This window comes from Nicotiana tabacum, chromosome 1 (assembly GCF_000715075.1).
Source record: "Nicotiana tabacum cultivar K326 chromosome 1, ASM71507v2, whole genome shotgun sequence".
In the NCBI taxonomy this organism is placed as follows: domain Eukaryota; kingdom Viridiplantae; phylum Streptophyta; class Magnoliopsida; order Solanales; family Solanaceae; genus Nicotiana; species Nicotiana tabacum.
The window spans coordinates 160,757,173-160,778,947 of NC_134080.1; the positions used below are offsets into that span (position 1 = coordinate 160,757,173).

General features: G+C 38.3%; 1 protein-coding gene across 1 annotated transcript; it reads left to right on the plus strand.

Annotated features, from left to right (window-relative positions):
- The first annotated feature begins 7,932 nt into the window (after positions 1 to 7,932).
- On the plus strand, positions 7,933 to 8,325 carry LOC142164243 (uncharacterized). Its single transcript, XM_075221794.1, has one exon. The coding sequence runs from the start codon at positions 7,933 to 7,935 to the stop codon at positions 8,323 to 8,325; it is 393 nt and encodes a 130-aa protein (XP_075077895.1).
- Positions 8,326 to 21,775: the final 13,450 nt, after the last annotated feature.

Genomic DNA, 21,775 nt, shown 5'->3' on the forward strand with positions numbered 1-21,775 from the left:
AAATCTTCAACGCATGAACAATGGCTGCCAACTCCAAATCATGGACCAGATAATTCTTCTCATTAATCTTCAACTGCCGTGAAGCATAAGCAATAACCTTGCCATCCTGCATCAACACCGCACCAAGTCCAATACGAGATACGTCACAATAAACTGTATAAGGCCCTGAATCTGTGGGCAACACCAACACCGGTGCCGTAGTCATAATTGTCTTGAGCTTCTGAAAGCTCGCCTCACACTCGTCTGACCACCTGAACTGGGCAGCCTTCTGGGTCAACCTAGTCATCGGGGCTACACTAGATGAAAATTCCTTCACAAACCGATGGTAATAGCCTCCAAACCCAAGAAACTCCGGATATCTGTAGCTGACACAGGTCTAGGCCAGTTCTTGACTGCCTCTATCTTCTTCGGATCCACCGGAATACCCTCTGCTGAAAAAATGTGACCCAAGAATGCAACTGAACTCAACCAGAACTCACACTTCGAAAACTTAGCATACAATTGACTATCTCTCAAAGTCTGAAGAACCACTCTCAAATGCTGCTCATGTTCCTCCCGACTGCGAGAATAGATCAAAATATCATCAATGAAGACTATCACGAACGAATCCAAGTAAAGCTTGAACACTCTGTTCATCAAATCCATAAAAGTTGTTGGAGCATTAATCAACCCAAATGACATCACTAAGAACTCATAATGCCCGTACCTAGTACGAAATGTTGTCTTAGGGACATCAGATGACCTAATCCTCAACTGATGGTAGCCAGATCTCAAGTCAATCTTTGAAAATACCGTGGCACCTTGAAGCTGATCAAATAAATCATCAATCCTCGGCAATGGATACTTATTCTTGATTGTAAAATTGTTCGACTGCCGGTAATCTATGCACATCATCATCGATCCATCCTTCTTCTTAACAAACAACACCGGCGCAGCCCAATGTGAGACACTAGGTCTAATGAAGCTTTTATCAAGCAAGTCTTGCAACTGCTCCTTCAATTCTTCAACTCAGGCGTGGCCATACGATATGGCGGAATAGAAATGGGCTGAGTTCCCGGAGCCAAGTCAATGTAGAAGTCAATATACCTGTCGGGTGGCATACCCAGTAGGTCTGAAGGAAATACCTCAGGAAACTCACGAACTATAGGCACAGAATCCATAGAAGGAACCTCAGCACTAGAATATCGAACATATGCCAAATAGGCCAAACACCCCTTCTCGACCATACATCATGCCTTCATATATGAGATAACACTACAGGTAGAATGACCAGGAGTCCCTCTCCACTCCAAATGAGGCAACCCCGGCAAGGCTAAGGTCACATTCTTGGCATGACAGTTGATATTAGGCTATATAAAGGATATTTAACCTTAATATTACCATGCTTTATTGTTGTTTTAAAGGCAAATTGATAACAAAATGCTCTAAATTGTGTTCTTTTGCTTTGTAGGGAATAATCAAAGTGAGGAAGCAGTACGAAGTGTTTTGGAGATAATAATATGAAGAAAATGCCCAGTCAAGAAGTACCCGAGCATAAAGAAACAAAAAATGGACTGAGTGAAATCCACTGGTTAAACCGCGGCAGATCAATTATGCGAGGCAGAATGTTCAGCGTTCACCGCGGTCGAGCCGCGGTCTTGCCGCGGCCGTGGTGAACTGTTCAATTGCCAAAAAATTGGGGACCAAAGTGTAATTCGGGGAAAACTTGTTCCAAACCCTTATAAACTTTAGAAGCTCACCCAAGAGAGTATTAAGATTGTTTTTAAGACTACTTTGGAGGCAAGAACAAGTGTGAGAAGATCAACCAACCATTAGAGTTTTTATATCTCCTTTTAATTCTTGCAATTATACATTATGAATGACTTTGTAGTTTTATTCTATGTTGTTATGAGTACCTAAACAATTATCTAGGGTTGATGGAACCAATTGTTGGTTGAAGTTTTGACTCAACTTAGTATAATCGAGCCGGATTTATTATATGATTGTTCAACTACGTTTTGTATGGTAATTAATTGAATGTGCCCTTGATTAATCGTGTCTAATTACCTCGTATTGCTTGAGAAAGAATATTCAGTTAGACAGCTATTGAACAACACCACTTTTGGGTAATTGAAGAGATTCATTACTTGAATATAAAAGTGAGTTTAGAGATAACGAAACTTTGGTGGCATAATTTAGAGCTGCACATATGTCAGCTAGAGTAGTTCGAGAGAATGCTCTAGTAAATTATTATAGTTGATCGAGAGATAATTATGATAACACATAGCTCTTAATCCTCATAGAGTATTGCGGCGAGATTATAGCGAAAGAGTCAAGACCTGAACTAACAATTTGGGAAATCACTGCCCTAGACCTTTGTACCATTGAATTATCTTTAATCTAGCTTATTGTTATTTCCAATATTATTTAAAGTAGTTAAACAAAACCCAAGATTGATTGATAAAAATCTTGCATCTAGAAATTGGTTGAGTTGATAATAGTATTGCTAAAGAGTTGTAATAGTAGGTTAGTTCCCTGAGGATTCGACTCCGGACTTAAAACCGGATTATATTTGCAACGACCGCTTTGTTTTTTAGAAGGTATAGTTGGGCGTGATCAAATTTTGGCGTCATTGCTGGGGAACTAACGGTGTTATTTATTACAACTTAGAAGTAGTGTTAGAATTATTAGTTTAAATCAATTTTCGAAGGTGTTAAACAATCTTTTCATTGAAATTCTCACGTTTGAACTCTTGTGGAATTCAGGTGTATTCCTAGAAACTCTTCGAGGACTGGAGAACTACTACAAGGACTTTCAGACCCCGAGAAAACATTCAGGGCATTGGACCGTGCCAACAAGAGGATTCAACAATCACAACAACCATACCAGCTCGAATTTGACATGGGTGACGTAGAAAACATCAATGGAAACGTTGGGGATGCGCCAGCTCCCCCAAACGTCGAAGTAGTTGCACCTCTTATGCCAAAAGCTGCACTTTATGATTGGGCACAACCTACAGATGACAACCTAGCTATTGCCATAGTTGTGCCCCCAATTCAAGCGGAGGCATTCTAGATTACCAACAACATGTTGCATCTTCTGCGGAATAAGGGATTGTTATCCGGGTCACGCATTGAAGACCCTCACCAACACTTGAAAAAATTTCTTCCGATTTATGTGACCCAAAGGCAGCCGAATGTGACCCCAGAAGCTATCAAGCTGTTATTGTTCCCGTTCTCTGTGACTGGGGAAGCTCAGACTTGGGTGAATTCGCTCCCAATCAATTCTATTGTCACCTGGGAGGAATTAGTCAAGTAGTTCCTGAATAAGTTCTACCCACCCAACAAAACTGCAAGGCAGATTGATGAAATATTGTAGTACAAGTAGCAGTCGATTGAGACATTGCAGGAAACTTGGGAAAGGTTCAAAGGGATGCTAGTGAAGTGTCCTCACCATGGTATTCCGGATCAGATGCTCGGTCAGAGGTTCTACATGGGGTTAGCTGACAATCTAAAGGCCAATGTGGATGCTTCAGCTGGGGGTGCATTTTTGAGTATGACATTCACCGAATGCAAAGTCCTTCTGGACAAGATGTCCTAGAATTCGGGGTGGATGACTAAAGGTACAACACTGGCACCCATAGTGCATTCCGTTCCTCTTGACCCAAATAATTCGCAAGCAGAGAACATGGCCACCCTCCTAACTCAGATGAGTATATTGACAATGAAGATCGACGAGATGGGTACAAAACAGGTGCATATTGTTGACATAACACATGGAGGACTATGTGCACCCTGTGTTAATTAGTCTTATGTGTGCTCATTGGAGTGGAGAAGGTGACAATCAAGGGGTAAGAGAAGATATGAATTATGTCAACAACTTTGGGGGTCAGAGACAAGGAGGACAATAGTGGAGACCGGCACCAAATCAGCAATACAGGCCAAACATGCAACAGCCTGGAGGTATGCAACCCCAAGGCCAAATGGTGCCATACCAGAGACAGCAGGGTTATCCACAGTAGAACCAGCAATAGTTGACATATCAGTCACCTCCTTAGTAGCAAGATAACAACATAGTAGAGATTAGGGGTATGCTTCAGCAACTCATTGGGACAAATGGTAAGATGCAGGAAAATTTGGCAGTGCATGATTCAGCTATAAAGAACATTGAAACTCGGTTGGGGTAGCTGTCTATGGCTTTAAACAACCGCCCCTAGGGAACATTGCTAGCGGACACAAATATCAACCCCAAGGAGCAAAACCCAAATCAGCTGATGGCAGTGAGTTTCCGGAATGGGAGAGATTTAGACAAAGAGCAGGAAGTTGCACAAGCCAGCAAAGAGACTACGCCAGCCACTCCAATTCCACTAGAGGTAGATGAACCAGCAGAACTTACTAAAGTGGTTGTTGAACAGGGTCAGGATGAAAAGGGTAAGGCTAAGGTGAGTGAACAAGCTGTAGAACAGGTGGCACCTCTTATGCCATAGAACCCGAACAAAGAGAAGCCAACAAGCAGTGCACAAAGGGTGATACCTACACTATTCCCTCAGAGACTGGTAAAACAAAAGAATGAATATCAATATAGGAATTCATAGAGATGCTGTGTCAAATTCAGTTGAATATTCCTTTGATGGATGCCTTGAGGGAGATGTCAGGCTATGCAAAGATGATGAAGGACCTAATGTCATGGAAGTTTGATTTTCAGGACCTATCCACAGTGACTCTGACGCAGATCTACAGCATAGTAGTTACAAGACCCATGGCTCAAAAGATGTCTGACCTGGGTAGCTTTACTATTCCATGCACTATTGGAAGTTATGCCTTTACAAAGGCATTATATGACTTAGGAGCTAGCATAAATTTGATACCTCTGGCTATATATACCAAACTGGGCATTGGCAGAGCTAGACCGACTTTGATGTTGTTGCAACTGGCTGACCGCACGATTAAAAGGCCAACTGGGATTCTTGATGATATGTAGGTACAAGTGGGGAAGTTTGTGTTCCCTGCAGACTTTGTTATTCAGGATTGTCAGGTAGATGACGAGATACCTATCATTTTAGGGAGGCCATTCTTAGCCACTGGGAGAGCACTAATTGATTGTGAGACTAGGGAATTAAAAATGAGGCTGAACGATGAAGAAGTCATATTCAATGTTCATCAATCCATGAGGAGACCTAGTGAATATGCTAATTTCTCCCTAGTGGAGGCAGTGGATGTGATCCTGTACGAAGATGATGTGACCCTGACCGCTAAAGATCCATTGGAGGCATGCTTGACAAATTTAGAGGAGATGGATGGTGAAGGGTTAGCTGAGTGGGTCATGGCACTTGAAGGCCAAGGATTCTGAAAAAGGAACCTCAGTTCGAGTCCCTTAAGTTAGAAAAAGGGCTACACCTCCAGCAAATCCATCAGTAAAGGAACCAACCAAGCTGGAGCTGAAACCGCTCCCAGCTCACCTCAGGTATGTTTTCTTAGGCCCTGATTCTACTTTGCCTGTCATTATATCATCCGGGTTGCTAGATGTGTAGGTAGAGCAGCTCCTACAAGTACTACAGGAATGCAAGATTGCCATTGGTTGGACCATGGCAAACATAAAGGGTAGCAGTCCAGCCTTCTGTATGCACAAGATTCTCTTGGAAGAAGGGCACAAACCTTCCAGAGAATATCAATGAAGGCTGAACCCGAATATGAAAGAGGTGGTGAAGAAGGAAGTGATCAAATGGTTAGATGTAAGAGTCATCTTCCCCATCTCTGACAGCAATTGGGTCAACCCTCTCCAATATGTGCCGAAAAGGGGGAATGACGGTTGTACAAAATGATAACAACGAGTTGATCTCGACTCGTACAGTCATAGGATGCGGATTTTCATGGATTACCGGAAATTAAACACAGTCACCCGGAAGGACCACTTCCCCCTGCCATTCATTGACCAAATGTTGGACAGGCTGGTCGGGCGATCACACTTTTATTTCTTGGATGGATATTTGGGGTACAATCAGATCTCAATAGCCCCCAAAGACAGAGAGAAAACATCATTCACTTGTCCGTATGGCATCTTCGCCTTTCGGAGAATGCCTTTTGGGCTTTGCAATGCACCGGCGACATTTCAACGGTGTATGTTAGCCATTTTCACAGACATGGTGAAGGACATTATGGAGGTTTTTATGGACGATTTCTCCGTGGTGGGGGATTCATTCGAGGATTGTCTTCACAACTTAAGAAGAGTGCTCAAAAGATGCGTGGAGACAAATTTAGTGTTGAACTGGGAGAAGTGCCATTTTATGGTACAAGAAGGGATAGTCCTAGGGCATCGAGTGTCTAGTAAGGGAATTGAGGTTGACCATGCTAAGGTTGACGTGATTGAAAAGTTGCCACCGCCTACTTCAGTCAATGCAGTGAGAAGTTTCCTTGGGCATGCTGGGTTATATAGACGATTCATAAAAGACTTCTCTAAAATTGCTAACCCATTATGTAAACTCCTTGAAAAGGATCACCCCTTTGTGTTTTCTAATGATTACAGGTTGGCATTTGAGGAGTTGAAGAAGAGATTGGTGACTGCACCCATCATTGTTGTACCCCACTAGGAGCAACTGTTTGAGCTTATATGCGATGCAAGTGATAACGTTATAGGAGCAGTCTTGGGGCAGAGAAAAGATAAACTGATGCACTCGATTTACTATGCAAGCATAACGCTTAGCGGTGCACAACTCAACTACACCGTGATGGAAAAAGAGATGTTGGTTGTCGTTTTTGCATTTGACAAATTCAGGTCATACTTGATTGGCTCAAAAGTTATTGTTTACCACCATGTAGCAATTAGGTACCTGATAGAAAAAAAGGAGTCAAAGCCACGCTTGATTCACTGGGTTCTTCTATTACAAGAATTCGATTTGGAGATACGTGACAGAAAAGGGACAGAGAACCAAGTAGCTGACCACCTCTCAAGGTTGGAAGGCGCTGAAAAAAAGGTAGAGGTTGAGGATATAATAGAGACATTCCCGGATGAATAGTTAGTAGAAATGACAATGTAGGAGGCACCGGGGTATGCTGACATTGCTAATTATTTAGCAAGTGGTATTGTACCTCATGAACTCTCCTCAATTCAAAAGAAAAAGTTCTTTCATGATTGTCGGTCTTATTATTGGGATGAACCTCTATTGTTTAAAATCTGTGTAGATAACATGATCCGGCGGTGTATCCACGAGAAAGATCAAAATTCTGTTTTGCAGGCTTGCCATGCTTCACCATATGGTGGACACTTTAGAGGAATTCGGACAGCAGCTAAGGTGTTGGAGTCGGGCTTGTATTGGCCAACTCTATTCACGGATGTCCATGCTTGGGTCAAAAGTTGCGATGAATGCCAAAGGATAGGCAACATATCTCACAGGCACGAAATGCCAATAACCACAATTCAAGAGGTGGAGGTTTTTGACATGTGGGGGATCAACTTCATGGGACCATTTGTCAGCTCGTATGGTAAAAAGTACATATTGGTAGCAGTTGACTACGTCTCCAAGTGGGTCGAAGCAGTGGCTTTCCCGACCAATGATGCTAAAGGGATAACAGGCTTCCTGAAGAAGAATATTTTCACACGATTTGGCACCCCGAGAGCTATACTCAGTGATGGTGGAATACATTTCTGCAATAGAGCGTTTGCAAGGCTGTTGGAAAAATATGGAGTTCGTCATAAGGTGACCACCCCATACCACCCACAGTCGAGCGGGCAAGTTGAAGTGTCCAACAAGGAGATTAAAAGTGTCCTTACAAAACAGTGAATGCAACAAGGACTGATTGGGCAAGGAAGCTGGATGATGCATTGTGGGCGTACCACACAGCCTTCAAAACTCCAATTGGTATGTCACCGTACAAGTTGGTGTTTGGAAAGGCATGCTACCTCCCGGTTGAGTTTGAGAACAAAGCACTTTGGGCATTGCGGCAGTTGAACTTGGACATGGAGACAACAGGCACTAACAGAGTCACTGAGTTACATGAGCTAGAGAAATTCAAGTTCCAGGCATTCGAGAGTGCTAGATTATACAAAGAACGGATGAAGCTGATGCATGACAAACACATCGTGGACCAAAACTTGAAATCCGAAGAGCTAGTGTTGCTATATAACTCCAGATTGAGATTGTTTCCAAGTAAGTTGAAGTCCCGATGGTTAGGACCCTTCAGAGTGGTGCAAATGTTCCCAAGTGGAGCTGTTGAGATTGAATCAGAGGATGGGGCAAATAAGTTCATAGTGAATGGTCAAAGGCTGAAACATTACCTTGGTATGGCAAATGAGAAAGGGGACAGAGAGATAATAATGTTGGAAGAGCCCCAGTACATGAATGAGGAGTGATGCTCTGAGCCTACGTCGTGTCGCGATGTTAAATTAGGCGTTGTGTGGGAGGCAACCCATGAATGTTGTAGTTTGTGTTTCTTATGTAATGTCTCATTATAAAAAATAAAAAAAAGACTGGGCAGCACCGCGACCGTGGCACGATCGTGGTAGGACCACGGTGGGACCACGGCTCGACCGCGGCTAGACTACGGTGGGACCGCGGTGAAATGTTAGTACACTGCCTAGACTTTGTTAACCCACCGCGACTGTGGTGGGACCACGGCTTGACTGCGGTAAGATGTCAATGGACGTCCTCCAGGTAAGTAATTTTTAAATTTTTTATTTTTTTATTATCTTCTAAAAAACCCTCCCCCCCCCCCTCTTTTATTTCATAATACCAGCCTAACCCCCCTCACATCTCCAAATCTCTCTCTCTTTCTAAATCCTAACACCCAAATCCCTTCTCTCTTCTTCATCTTCTTCACTCATCTCACTTCCCCCATCCCCACTCCTCTCCTTCTCTCTTCCATCAAGGTATGTTTCTTCTCCCTTACCTCATCTTTTGTATTTTATTTTAGTTTTTATGTAGTTTAATGTTGTAATGGTGTAGTATTTCTAGTAGATTTCTTTTTGTTCTTTTTATTTTGAATTTTATCTTGGTGGGTGCTTGTTAAGGAATTATGTGTATAATGTGGTGGAGAGGTGTATGTTGTGGGCGTTGAACTAATTATTGTGGGGTGTAATGGTGTAGTACCACTTATTATTTGGGGGTAGCATGGTTGTATCCATTTGGGATATATGTGTGTGGAAATTGTCTTGCCCATAAGGTGTTTGTGAATTTGCCCCAATGGAGTTATAAGGGCTAATTGTGGTGAAGTCTGAGTAACCACCCATAGTTCACACATCTCACACCCTCACTGATAGGTGTTTCTCTATTTGACAGGTATAATGAATCCATTTAGGAAAAGACGCAACACAGGATCCTCCGCTAGTGAACCGGGCAGCTCCTCGAGGGCCAGGGGCCAAGTTAGTGCGCCACAGTTTGATAGAACTAGATTTGTCTCCAAAATGGTGGAGGACAGGTACAATGCAAAAGCGTCTAAGAAATTGTTAGCGGAGGTGCACATTGATCGAGAAGCCTTAGAAGTGGAATGCCTGAATATCATCAATGAGTTTAGGAGATGTCAGATGGACATCTTCTTTGGGGAACCGGAGGACGCCAATGTTCAAGTGGTTAGGGAATTCTACGCTGACTGCCCGGAACATGAGAATGGAGTTGTTATTGTACGCAATACCCGGGTAACTCAACCATCGAGGCCATCCGTAGGGTGTACCAACTGTCAGTGTTCTGGGGGAATCTGATGTTTATCGTACTTATAGCCAAACAAGTGCCTTGTGGGCAACTCTTCTTGAGACTATTTATGTGCCAGACAGAGAATACATATGGATAAAGCCCCGAATCACACTTAACTCCCAGTCTCTCAATTGGGAGGCTAAGTGTTGGCTCACAGTTATCAACAGCTAGTTGTTGCCCTCCAGCAATACGACTGATGTCAATCAACCACGAGCGGCGGCGATCTACTATTTCATGGCCCACAGTTATTTTGATGTGGCTCGACTCCTCCATGATGAGATGTTCATTAGATCACCTGAGTTACTCAAAGGCTTCTACTTCCTTTCTCTAGTTACCAAGTTGTGTCGTCTTGCTAGAGTCCCTGAAAACCTTAGAGTTGATGGCAAATTGCCACTGAAAGCCCCGTTCTTGGCAAGAAAATCAGAATTGGGATAGAGCCGGTGGTGAATGTTGTTGAATCGGATGATAAATCTGATAATAATGATGTTGAGGCAGCTGAGGTCCCACCACCTACGAGAGTTGAGGAGGCAGGCACATCACAGCCCCGCCAAAGTACCTGCATGATAGCCTTGGAGTAGGAAATGGCTGGTCTCTGCACTTCTGTCACAGACTTGGGCACCAGAGTTGACACTCTAACCACTCAATAGACAAAGTCGGAAAAGAAGATTATGGGATGGCTTCGAGTGCTAGGATGAGCATGTCACCTCGATCCTGGCACCGTCTCTGATCAGGATTGATCTTCAAGGAAGTCCCCCTTCCTTACTCTGCTCTTTATTCGTTGACATGGGGATATGCCATATTTTTCAGTGTGGGGTAGGGGCTGGCTGTTGTTGTATGATGTTGTTGTAAATAGATTGTGTAACTTTGTATGATGTGCATTATTTTTGTTTGATTGGTATGGTAGGGTCATGAAATTAACTTCGACTTGGCCCAAAGATGGACACCTTTCGACGGTCTCTTGAGGGATATGAGTCGAACAAAAAAATATAATATAAGGACTCTTCCTGATGACGGATATTTGAGATAGTTTCTTGAGGGAAGTTAGTCTAGAGAAAATCCCAAAAAGATTTTTTAAATTTTATTTTTAGGTAGTGTAGTAACTCCCCCTTGGTTTTTCTTTGGGCCACAGTTCTTTTCCAAGGGTTTAGCTTGAACCGGGTGTAGGTAGTTCTTGTTTATTTTATTTTTAGTTTTAGTTAGCATTGATGGGCTACGAGCTGAATTAGAAAGAGAATCCCTTGGCGTTAATACTCCTGAACACAATCGATACTAGAGTGTAACGCCTAGTCTCAATGGTTGAATCTTTCTAAAGTGCCTTAAAGTTGTATGTTTGTAACTGAATTGAACACTCAAAAGAGAATGTCTTGATAAATCAATCCGAAGTGAGTCATATGCCATGTGTGTGTGAGCTATATTGTATTCCATGCTTTACATTTGATGCCTAGAACTTGTCTTGTGTGTTTACAAAGCGAAATAGTAGCTTCATTCAGTCTTAGAAGTGATATAGGCATTTCTTGTTAAGCCAGATATATAACGTAAATCCACCTGAATGTAATACATCGTAGTTAACCCCGTTGAGCCTATAAGCCTGTTTCTTTGGCAACCACATTACGAACCTTACCCAATTGTTTGAATAGCCTTCTGTTTGAACCCTTTTACCTCCCATGAGCACTTGAATGGCCTTGACATATGCAAAAATTAAAGTGTGGGGTGGTGGTTTGGTTTTGAGTGGAGCCAATGAAATAGAGGAAAGGTACAGTTTTGAAGAGTAAAAGAAAAAGTGCCACGAAAAAAAATTGTGAATAAATGTAGTAGTTGATAAGTGGTAGCTTGATACAAATGCACATAAAGAAATGGGATGTTATAAATAAATTGTGGGGAAAGTCTGGTTGACATAAGAATGATATGAAATGTTAATGTGTTTTGTATTAAAAGTGCTTAGGGAGGTTAGTCACTATATCCACATATATCCTACCCATCCCTTAGCCTACATTACAGCCAAATGAAGTCCTAATTGATCTTAGACTGGATAGGCTCGATTAGTAAAGTATTACACTACGGGCAAGCCTATGGTGCATCTTTGTGACATGTGAATGTTCTTTTGGAGAGTGAGCGAATTTTGTCCATCTGAGTTCCTAATTGTTTTTAATCATATTATTTGCGGAACTACTCTCTTGTGTGATGTGAGGGCATCTGATTCACAAAGGAAAGGTAAGTCTTGACTTCTGTATAGAGTAGTTTGAGTAAGCGCGAATGTTGCATGGTACGAGAGATTCGACTGTTGAGGCAAAGGTTGTTCACTACTAGGTGCAACTTTGGTAAATTGTTCAAGGTGCGAGTCGTTAAGGGAAAAGCTTAGGGAACGAACTTTGATAGAGTGTGGTGGATTGCTAGAGGACTAGCAATGATTTAAGTGTGGGGTGTTGATATTAGGCTATATAGATGATATTTACACCTTAATATTACCATGCTTTATTGTTGTTTTATTGGCGAATTGATAACAAAATGCTCTGAATGGTGTTCTTTTGCTTCGCAGGGAATAATCTAAGTGAGGAAACACTACGGAGTGTTTTGGAGTCAATAATGTGAAGAAAACGCCCAATCAAGAAGTACCCGAGCATAATGAAACAAAAAATAGACTGAGTGAAATCCACCGTGACCGCGGTTGAACTGTGGCAGATCAATTATGCGAGGCAGAATGTTCAGCGTTCACCGCGGTCTTGCCGCGGCCACGGTAAACTATTCAATTGCCAGAAAATTGGGGACCAAAGTGTAATTCGGGAAAAACTTGTTCATATAAACTTTAGAAGCTCGCCCAAAAGAGTATTAAGCTTGTTTTTAAGACTACTTTGGAGGCAAGAACAAGTGTGAGAAGATCAACCAAACATTAGAGTTTTTCTATCTCCTTTTAATTCTTGCAATTATACATTATGAATGACTTTGTAGTTTTATTCTATTTTGTTATGAGTAGCTAAACAATTATCTAGGATTGATAGAACCAATTGTTGGTTGAAGTTTTGACTCAACTTATAATAATCGAGCCGGATTTATTATATGATTGTTCAACTACATTTTGTATGGTGATTAATTGAATGTGCCCTTGATTAATCGTGTCTAATTATCTCGTATTGCTTGAGAAAGAATACTAGGTTAGACAGCTGTTGAACAACACCACTTTTGGGTAATTGAAGAGATTCATTACTTGAACTTAAAAGTGGATTTAGAGATAACAAAACTTTGGTGGGATAATTTAGAGGTGCACATATTGTTAGCTAGAGTAGTTCGAGAGAATGCTCTAGTAAATTATTGTAGTTGATCGAGAGATAACTATGATAACTCATAGCTCTTAATCCTCATAGAGTATTGTGGTGAGATTATAGCGAAAGAGTCAAGACCTGAACTAGCAATTGGGAAAATCACTGCCCTAGACCTTTTTACCATTGAATTATCTTTAATCTAGCTTATTGTTATTTCCAATATTATTTAAAGTAGTTAAACAAAACCCAAGATTGATATCTTACATCTAGAAATTGGTTGAGTTGATAATAGCATTGCCAAAGAGTTGTAATAGATAGGTTAGTTCCCTGAGGATTCGACTCCGGACTTAAAACCGAATTATATTTGCAACGATCGCTTTGTCTTTTAGAAGGCATAGTTGGGCGTGATCAACAGTCCAAGATAGCGTGGTAAGGTGATAACTAGCCCATCTCCAATATGACATCAAAATCAACCATGTCCAAAAGTAACAAATCTACTCGAGTCTCAAGACCCCCAATCACAACTATACATGAACGATGGACATGATCTACCACAATAGAATCACCCGCCGGTGTAACAACAATTACAACACTAGAGTTATGGGCATGCTTGACACTGACGTATAGATACTCGTCACCATGACTATACATCGTACTCCACAATTAACACACAACAATTAAGACACAATTCCTAATCCCTCAAGCTAAGGTTAGACCAAACACTTACCTCAATGCCACGAACACAATCCAAGCCTCAACTACCGCTTTACCTCTCGTTTTCACCACCAATTCGCTTGTATCTAGCCACAAATTACTTAACTATATCAATAAATGCTAAATGAATCAATTCCAATGCATGAAAATAAGTTTTTCAATGATTTCCCCAAAAAGTCAAAAATTGACCCCAGGCCCACATAGTCAAAACCCGAGGTTCGAACCAAAACCCGATTACCCACGAACCCAAATATATAATTTGTTTTGAAATCGGACCTCAAATCGAGGTCCAAATCCCCAAAATTTAAAAAACCTAAGTTCTACCCAAAACACCCAATTTCCCCATGAAAACTCTTGATTTTGAGTTGAAATCATGTGAAATGATGTTAAAGATTAATGAAAACGAGTTAGAAATGACTTACAATCAATTTGGAAGAGTAGTTTTCTTTAAAAAAAATCGCCCAAAGGTGTTTAGGTATTGAAAAGGTTTGAAAAATGAAAGATTTTTGGCTAGGTTATGATTTTGCAGGTCGCAAATGTCGCAATTGCGAACCCCATCAAAACCTGCTAACTTCGCAAATGCGAAGGATACGTCGTATTTGCGACCATGGGCAATTCCGGTCACCTTCGCAATTGCAAGGAAAGGTCACATTTGCGACATCACAATTGCGAGGAAATGTCGCATTTGCGACCAAGGTCTGCCAACCCAGTCTTCGCAAATGTGAATGTTTATTCGCAATTGCGAGCTCGCAATTGCGAGCCAGGATTTGCAATTGCGAAGCCTGCAGACCTGCAACATACATCAGTTTTTCCTAAGTTCAAAAAACTTTGTGGCCTATCCAAAACTCACCCGATCTCTCGGGGCTCCAAACCAAATATGCACGCAAGTCCAAAAATATCATACGGACTTGCTCGTGCAATCAACTCATCAAAATAACATCAATAACCATGAATTTAACACCAAAATCAAAGAAAAATCTCATGAACTCTTAAGTTCCATTTTTAACAACCGATGGTCCGATTCATGTCATATCAAGTCCGTTTCTTACCAAATTTTACAGGCTCAACTTAAATACCATATAAGACCTGTACCGGGCTCCGAAACCAAAATACGGGGCTGATACCATCAAATTCCAATACATTCGAGCTTCCAAAAACTCTTAAAATTTCGGTTAAACAATTTTCTTCAAAAATTCATTTCTCGGGCTTGGGACCTCAGAATTTGATTCCGGGCATACACCCAAGTCCCATATTTTCCTACGGACTTTCCGGGACCGTCAAATTACGGGTCCTGGTCCATTTACCCAAAATATTGACTGAAGTCAACTTAAATTCATTTTAAAAACACAATTTATTAGTTTTTACAGTTTTTACGGGTCCTGGTCCTCGGAACACAGAATTTATTTCCAAAACAAGTCTGACTCCTAGCTAGGATTCAAATGTGTAACCTTGAATATTTCTTGAACCCCTTTTTCAATAAATTTAAGGACCCGTTTGGACATAAATTCCCAAATATATTTTGAAAATATTGATTTGGGTAAAGTTTAATGTAAAATTGAAATTGTATTTGGACATGAATTTTGGGGCAAGTTTTAGCATGTTTAAAAGTTAGTTTTTCTTACTTTTTTCAGCTAAAAAGTCCCAAATATTCAAGATTTGGCCCAAACAGAGGTTTAAGCTATATTTGGGATTTGAATTTTTCGTTTTCAAAATCTTAAAAAACTAGATTAATTCTATAAACAAAAGCATATTTGAAAAAAAAAAATGAAAAAAGAACTTCAAAAACTTATGGCCAAACGACTACTAAAGCTTTTTATATGTCAATGAGGATTCAAAAACATATATATATATATATATATATATATATATATATATATATATATATATATATATATATATTGTGAATTGTTAGATAAACGAGGTTAAATTGAATTTCTTGGTTTGAACATAGCTCCGAGACTGATCCTAGATACTTTCTCAGTTATCAAAAGTAAAATAAGATATCACATGAGGTACTAATATAGTCTACGATATCAAAAGAGTAATTACACACAAGCAGTCTCTTCCTTTATTTTCAGACAGTGTAGTAATACTGGTCTGGAGACTGGAGTGTGTGTGTGTGATGTGATAGGATAGAAATGACAAGAGAGAAGGAAGTTGGGCAGGAGGGTGTGAAAGAGGGAGTAAAGGTATGATTGATGGAATGATGGGATTTATTTCCCACGGGACTCGCACGTGGGGGTGTAAACACAAACAGTGGTTGATTGAAGAAATCTTTCTGAAAGAAAGAAATCAGGGGGCAAAAAATAAAAAAATAAAAATAGGGAGCTATTACTGTCCAGTATCCACTCCACCGCATGTATGTTTGCTTCACGCAAGCTGCAGCTATTACCTCCTTTTTGCTTCTGTCTTCGCCTTGGCTTAGAAGTTTACACCAATATGCACCCCCTAGCTCCACCCCTAAAGAACACATAAATTTTCTATGACCTTTGATAATGATTTATATTTTATGTGATGCAAACTAACTTGATATGCTGTTTATAAAAGAAAGTATTAGTTTTAAAATTTATTTTCTAAAATAAGACAAAAATATTTATCTGGTAACAAATCATCTTACTAAGGATAAAATAAAAAATTTAAAGTTAAATTTTATTTTTTTGGGGACAGACATAAAAAGAAATACAACATATAAATTGGGACAAAAGAAGCATATATTACTCTAATAATTTAAAGAGTTTATATAACCCATATTTCAAAGTTTCTTTTTTAAATTTCTATGTCCAATCAAACTCGATCAAGTAAATTAAGTTAGGACGGAGAGAGTGTTATTCTGTGTTTCTTATTCATTGTAACAAATAATACATCTTACTTTATAGGTTACTAATCTCATTTTTTTTACATATAAATAGTATATCTAATTTTTATTTAAATAATCTGATCAATTTATGGGAGTAAACTCCTGTTATCCTAAAATATGTATGGTGAGATTTACTCTCTTGGCAGGTCTATCAACTGACCCACCACCAAAGCTTCCATAAATAATTTAAATAAAAGAGCAGAATTAAATTAATACTAGTAGTAACAAACAGTAGCTAGGTGTCCATTTTATTCATTCTTAGTCTATACTCTTTTTAAATAAATACCCATCTCTCTCCAAATCTTTAGCTCTCTTTCTGCTTCTGCTTCTGCTTCCAATTTTCCAAGACCCCACAAAGCTCAAAAGCTCACTTTGGCAAGTGAACAATAAAAGATCATAAACACATAAATAGAGAGGGAGAGAAAGACAGAGAAAATATGAACGGTGGTTCATGTGGTGGTGCTGATCGTCAGTATAATAATAACAACAACAACAATAATAATAATAATAATAATAATAATAATAATAATAATAATAATAATAATAATATTGTAGGTGGAGGAGGTGGCGGGCCTTGTGGTGCATGCAAGTTTCTTAGAAGAAAATGTGTGAGGGGATGCATATTTGCACCATATTTTGATTCTGATCAAGGCACTGCTCATTTTGCTGCTGTACATAAGGTGTTTGGAGCTAGCAATGCCTCTAAATTGCTGCTCAGAATTCCAGCGCATAAACGTCTGGATGCTGTCGTTACACTTTGCTATGAGGCTCTTGCTAGAGTTAGAGACCCTATCTATGGTTGTGTTGCTCACATCTTTACTCTTCAGCAACAGGTATGAACTTTCTGGGCTTTTTTCTTGGTAATATTCTTGCTCAATTGCTTTTAGTCGAGGCGGATTTAAGGTGAGTTCTGTTCTCTGTCTCAATATATATGTTTAACAGAAATAAAAAGTTGTACGTCTAATTCGAAGCTACTGACTCTCGATTCTTGATTTGACATTATTTGCTTGACTGAATTTTATAATGATGAATTCTGTGAGTTCAACTGTATTTATTGTTTCGGCTCAACATGTTTATATATACTACAAAAGAGTTACTTATAATATAAATATATAATAAGATCACTCTCATTTTAAACTCATTGACTAATTTTGGATTGGTTTCTTGCTTGTCAATTAATCTTACTAAAGAGAAGTTGTATTTTCTGTTAAGTTCATATGGTGTGATGACTTGTATGCTGGAGTTGATGAGATGTGCTCTAGGGCTTGAAAACTTAAGATAGAGCGATAGACTTGTGTAGAGCCCTTCAAAGAAGAGGGGATAAAAAGAGAAATCAAATGATTGGATTTAGGGCTGCCCAATAATTTGGGGTTTTAACGATTTTTTTTTTTTTGGTTCAAATTTCTGGAAGGATCAAATGGTATCCAAAAGTATAAGCTAAAATTTCTGAAATTATTCCAAGATTTGTCAAGGTGGGGTTGGGGTAAATATACTTCTGTCCTTTGTTGTGGCTAGCATTTTTTTTGAAACTGTAGGATAGTCAATGACTCATAATCTAATATTGTCAAAAGGATCATAGTAGAACTATATGATAGAACCCTCAACTGTCTATGTGTTCAAAATGGTTCGAGTCTTTTCTTACAGTACTCTGAAAGTCTTTCTTGTTACTGCTCATTGACAAGTTGCTAACAAATAGGAGTAATACAATGAGTAATGGTTCATTTACTACTACAGTAACATGTTATATTGTACATATGTTCATTAATATGCACTTCTCATACCCAGCCACATTTCAAGGCTCATAAAATTATTACGTATCCGAATTTTGATGGTGTAAAAAATTCATTATATTATCGGTGCAAATAACTTATTCTTTTTAAATTGACTTTACACAATCAGGTCATTTGAAAGATAATTATAGGTTAACTAACTCTATTTAATAGCATTAATTTGTTATCTAGATCTAATTGTATGTAACTTGTTATAATATATTAAATTACATTGATGGTGTAAAAAATTCATTATATTATATGTAATAACTTAAATCCTTTTTAAATTGAGTGTAGTGTCTTGTGTACTGACAGTGTATTAATTTTTATACTATCATATCTAATCGACCTACTAACAAGTAGTAACTTTTTATAGCAAAATTGATATGATAACTTAGAAGATTATGTTATAATCAACTAAATTACTGTGTGAGTATGAAAAAAAAACTTTAGAGTATATATAATTTAAATCCCTTAAAACTGAATCTAACATTATTAGCAAAAATAAAAATAAAAAATCTAACATGCGCTGTTCCTCTACAAGAAAGAGAGAGAACTTTGCATAGAATAGTTGATGGACGTGGACTTTGAAATATTTTTGTCTTGCTTGGCGGGAGTAATAAGTAACCCTAACCAACTTTAGCAGCCCGATATATATTCCCATTGTTCAATAATTTGACTTTCTTGCTTACTTTGTTTTCTTACCTGTTTATGGTGGAACTCAACAAAGGTGCTAAATACTATGCGTTATAAAGTGTTAATTTGGCAAATTCAGATGCAAAAGAATATTATTCCGTGCATTTCATTTAATGTGACATCTTATAATTTCACTTTTTTGTAAATGTCATGATAATGTACATAAAATCATAAATTCTCAATTTTTTTCTTAAACTCTTTGCTCAATTAAGCACCTTCACATAAAATAGATTGTAGTGAGTAATATTTTACCATTTAAGTGCTAAAATAAATTTTGTTGAGCAAATTAGTTAAGCATTTAAAATTCGTGGTAAGATTCCAATGCTCAGGAATAAAATATACTACGAAATGTCTATTATTGGGCAGATAAGCACAAAACTCTTTAATTAGGTAGGAAAGCAATATGTTACTACTTGCAATTCTATCTATTATAGGAGATAACACAAATGTTACAGAGTTCCACGAACAGAATTAAGCTTTCTGATATTAACTTCCTATACGCCACGAAGTTGTCTTTACCCCTTTGTTACATAATAAAATTAAGAGAACATAATACATTAAAGTGGGTTTGCCGTCCATGGTAGGTTACTGGGGGGAAATCTGACAGATATTATAATACGATCGAATTTCATGAAAATTATACGAGTGTTTATCAACCATAAGGATTTATTTTAATTAGTTTGTTGTAGACTTGAGATTTCAGTCAGTACTGAAACCTAAGAAACCAAGAAACATAAATTTCAAAAGAAAAACGTAATGCATCATATGGTATATTGTTTGTATTTAACATGTATATATATTGTCAGTATAAAAAACATTTACCTTGTTAATTTATTTGAATATATTGTAACAAGTCTTAATTTTTTAAGTTACTAGTCTCCCTTTTTTATGAACAGTTAACTAAATAATTGATTTTTTAGGTGATTTAATAGTGTGAAAATTTTGTTTTATATTTAAGTGTGAAAGTTAAACTCATATATAGCCTATAAAAAACAAAATTAATAATCTGAAAGATAATGTACACATTAACTGTTACAACCCGTTAAATATTCTAATAGTAAAACAATAAAATAACATCTGTCAACGCTATTAGTAATTTAACTTATTTTAACAGGTAAATTTTTATCAGGGTAAGAATTTCAAACTATGAAAATATTGTCTTGTATTAGTTAACACTAGCGGCCTTCTTGATGACAATATCTGAAGTAGAAAAGAAACACCTATATTTTCTTTTCTTTGATTTTTCAACCGATGTTCAATACTCGCATGGTTTGATTTCTTACACATACGCAGGTTGTAAGTTTGCAAGCTGAGTTAGCATATGTTCAAGCCCGCCTTTCTACCTTACAGCACCTCCCTATGCGACAAGGGCCAGAGCCACAAAGTCCAATTACACCAACAGCGCTGCAATCATCTTCAGATATCTTCTGCACTACTTCAAGCATATCATCTTCGAGTAATAATATGGAATATCCTCAATTTGACATAACCGCAGGTTTAAGTGATTCGTTCGATGATCAAGAACTGGAGAACTTTGAGCTCCATACATTAGCACGAGAGTTTGTTTCTAGACACTTACCTGGAGTTAGATTTAGACCTTCACCATAAAGATATGCTTCTATTCTTAATTTATAAGTTTAGTTCTATGAAGATTATTATCATATAACTCCCTTTTTTTATATGTAACGTTTTTGCTGAATACTACTAATTATGATCGTATGAATTTTGTTGAACTTTAATCTTAGCGAATTAACGTATAACGAATTCTACTAATTAAGCTTCTTGTCTTTGCCTACGGATAACGAAATATTTTTTTTCATTCATGTGTATGTGCAAGTGATATAAACTGATTTATTTGGTAGAAACATCACATCTGTTAATTATTATCAATGAGAAGAGAAGACAACAAGAAGGAATAGAAAAGAAGAAAAAATTCTGGGCGGATTAGTGCTGCTGTGAGCCCGGCCTTTTTGCTACAATCAGGATTTACCTGCTCTTTAACCAGAAGTCCTATTTCGATGAGAAAAAGTTGGGTAGGCTGGCCAATTTTGAGGCATTTGCATTTATACTCAATTTTTGGGTCACTATTAAATTTATATCTATTTTGCATAAATAATTGCAAGTCTATCCACTTTTTGAACAACTTCAGACTTGTAAATATGAATTGGCAAACTTTAGTTCATAGTGCAAACTTCATATAAATTAATGAGAAGTTCTTCAGTTTGTAATGCAAACTTCAGAGACAAAATCAATTTGACCTTCACATCATTTTTTTCTGAAGTTACTCCTAATAGTTGCAAACTTTAGACAATAACTGAATCCCGGGATGCATCTTCGAGTTTCACGCTTCCCGACAATGTTCAATCACGTTTCCGACAAGGAATGCAGGTCCAAGGATTTCAATCAAATGATTTTGAATCAATAAATCTAAATTTGCAATTCGTGCTGCCTTTCGTTTTCCTAGTGGATGAATTTGCTATTTATGCTCAAACAGATACTAAATTTTGATAATCTAGAGATTCTCATAAAAAAGGCAACAAACAACCATAAACCCTTTCTGCACTAATTAAAATACCAATAAAATAACTTTACATTGATATGTGCAAAAGGGGAAAAAGGGGAAAGAATAAAGAAAGAACGAAGACAGAATAGAGAGAAGCAGATCTGCCCTAAAAAGAAATAAAAAAGAAAGAGGGAAGAAAAAACCAACGCATAACATGAAACTGGAAGACAATAGTTGAAAGTTGGTATACAGGGAAGACGAAGAGGAGGAGAAGTAGAAGAATAAGCGTGAAAATTTTGTCTGAAGTTCTCCAATATT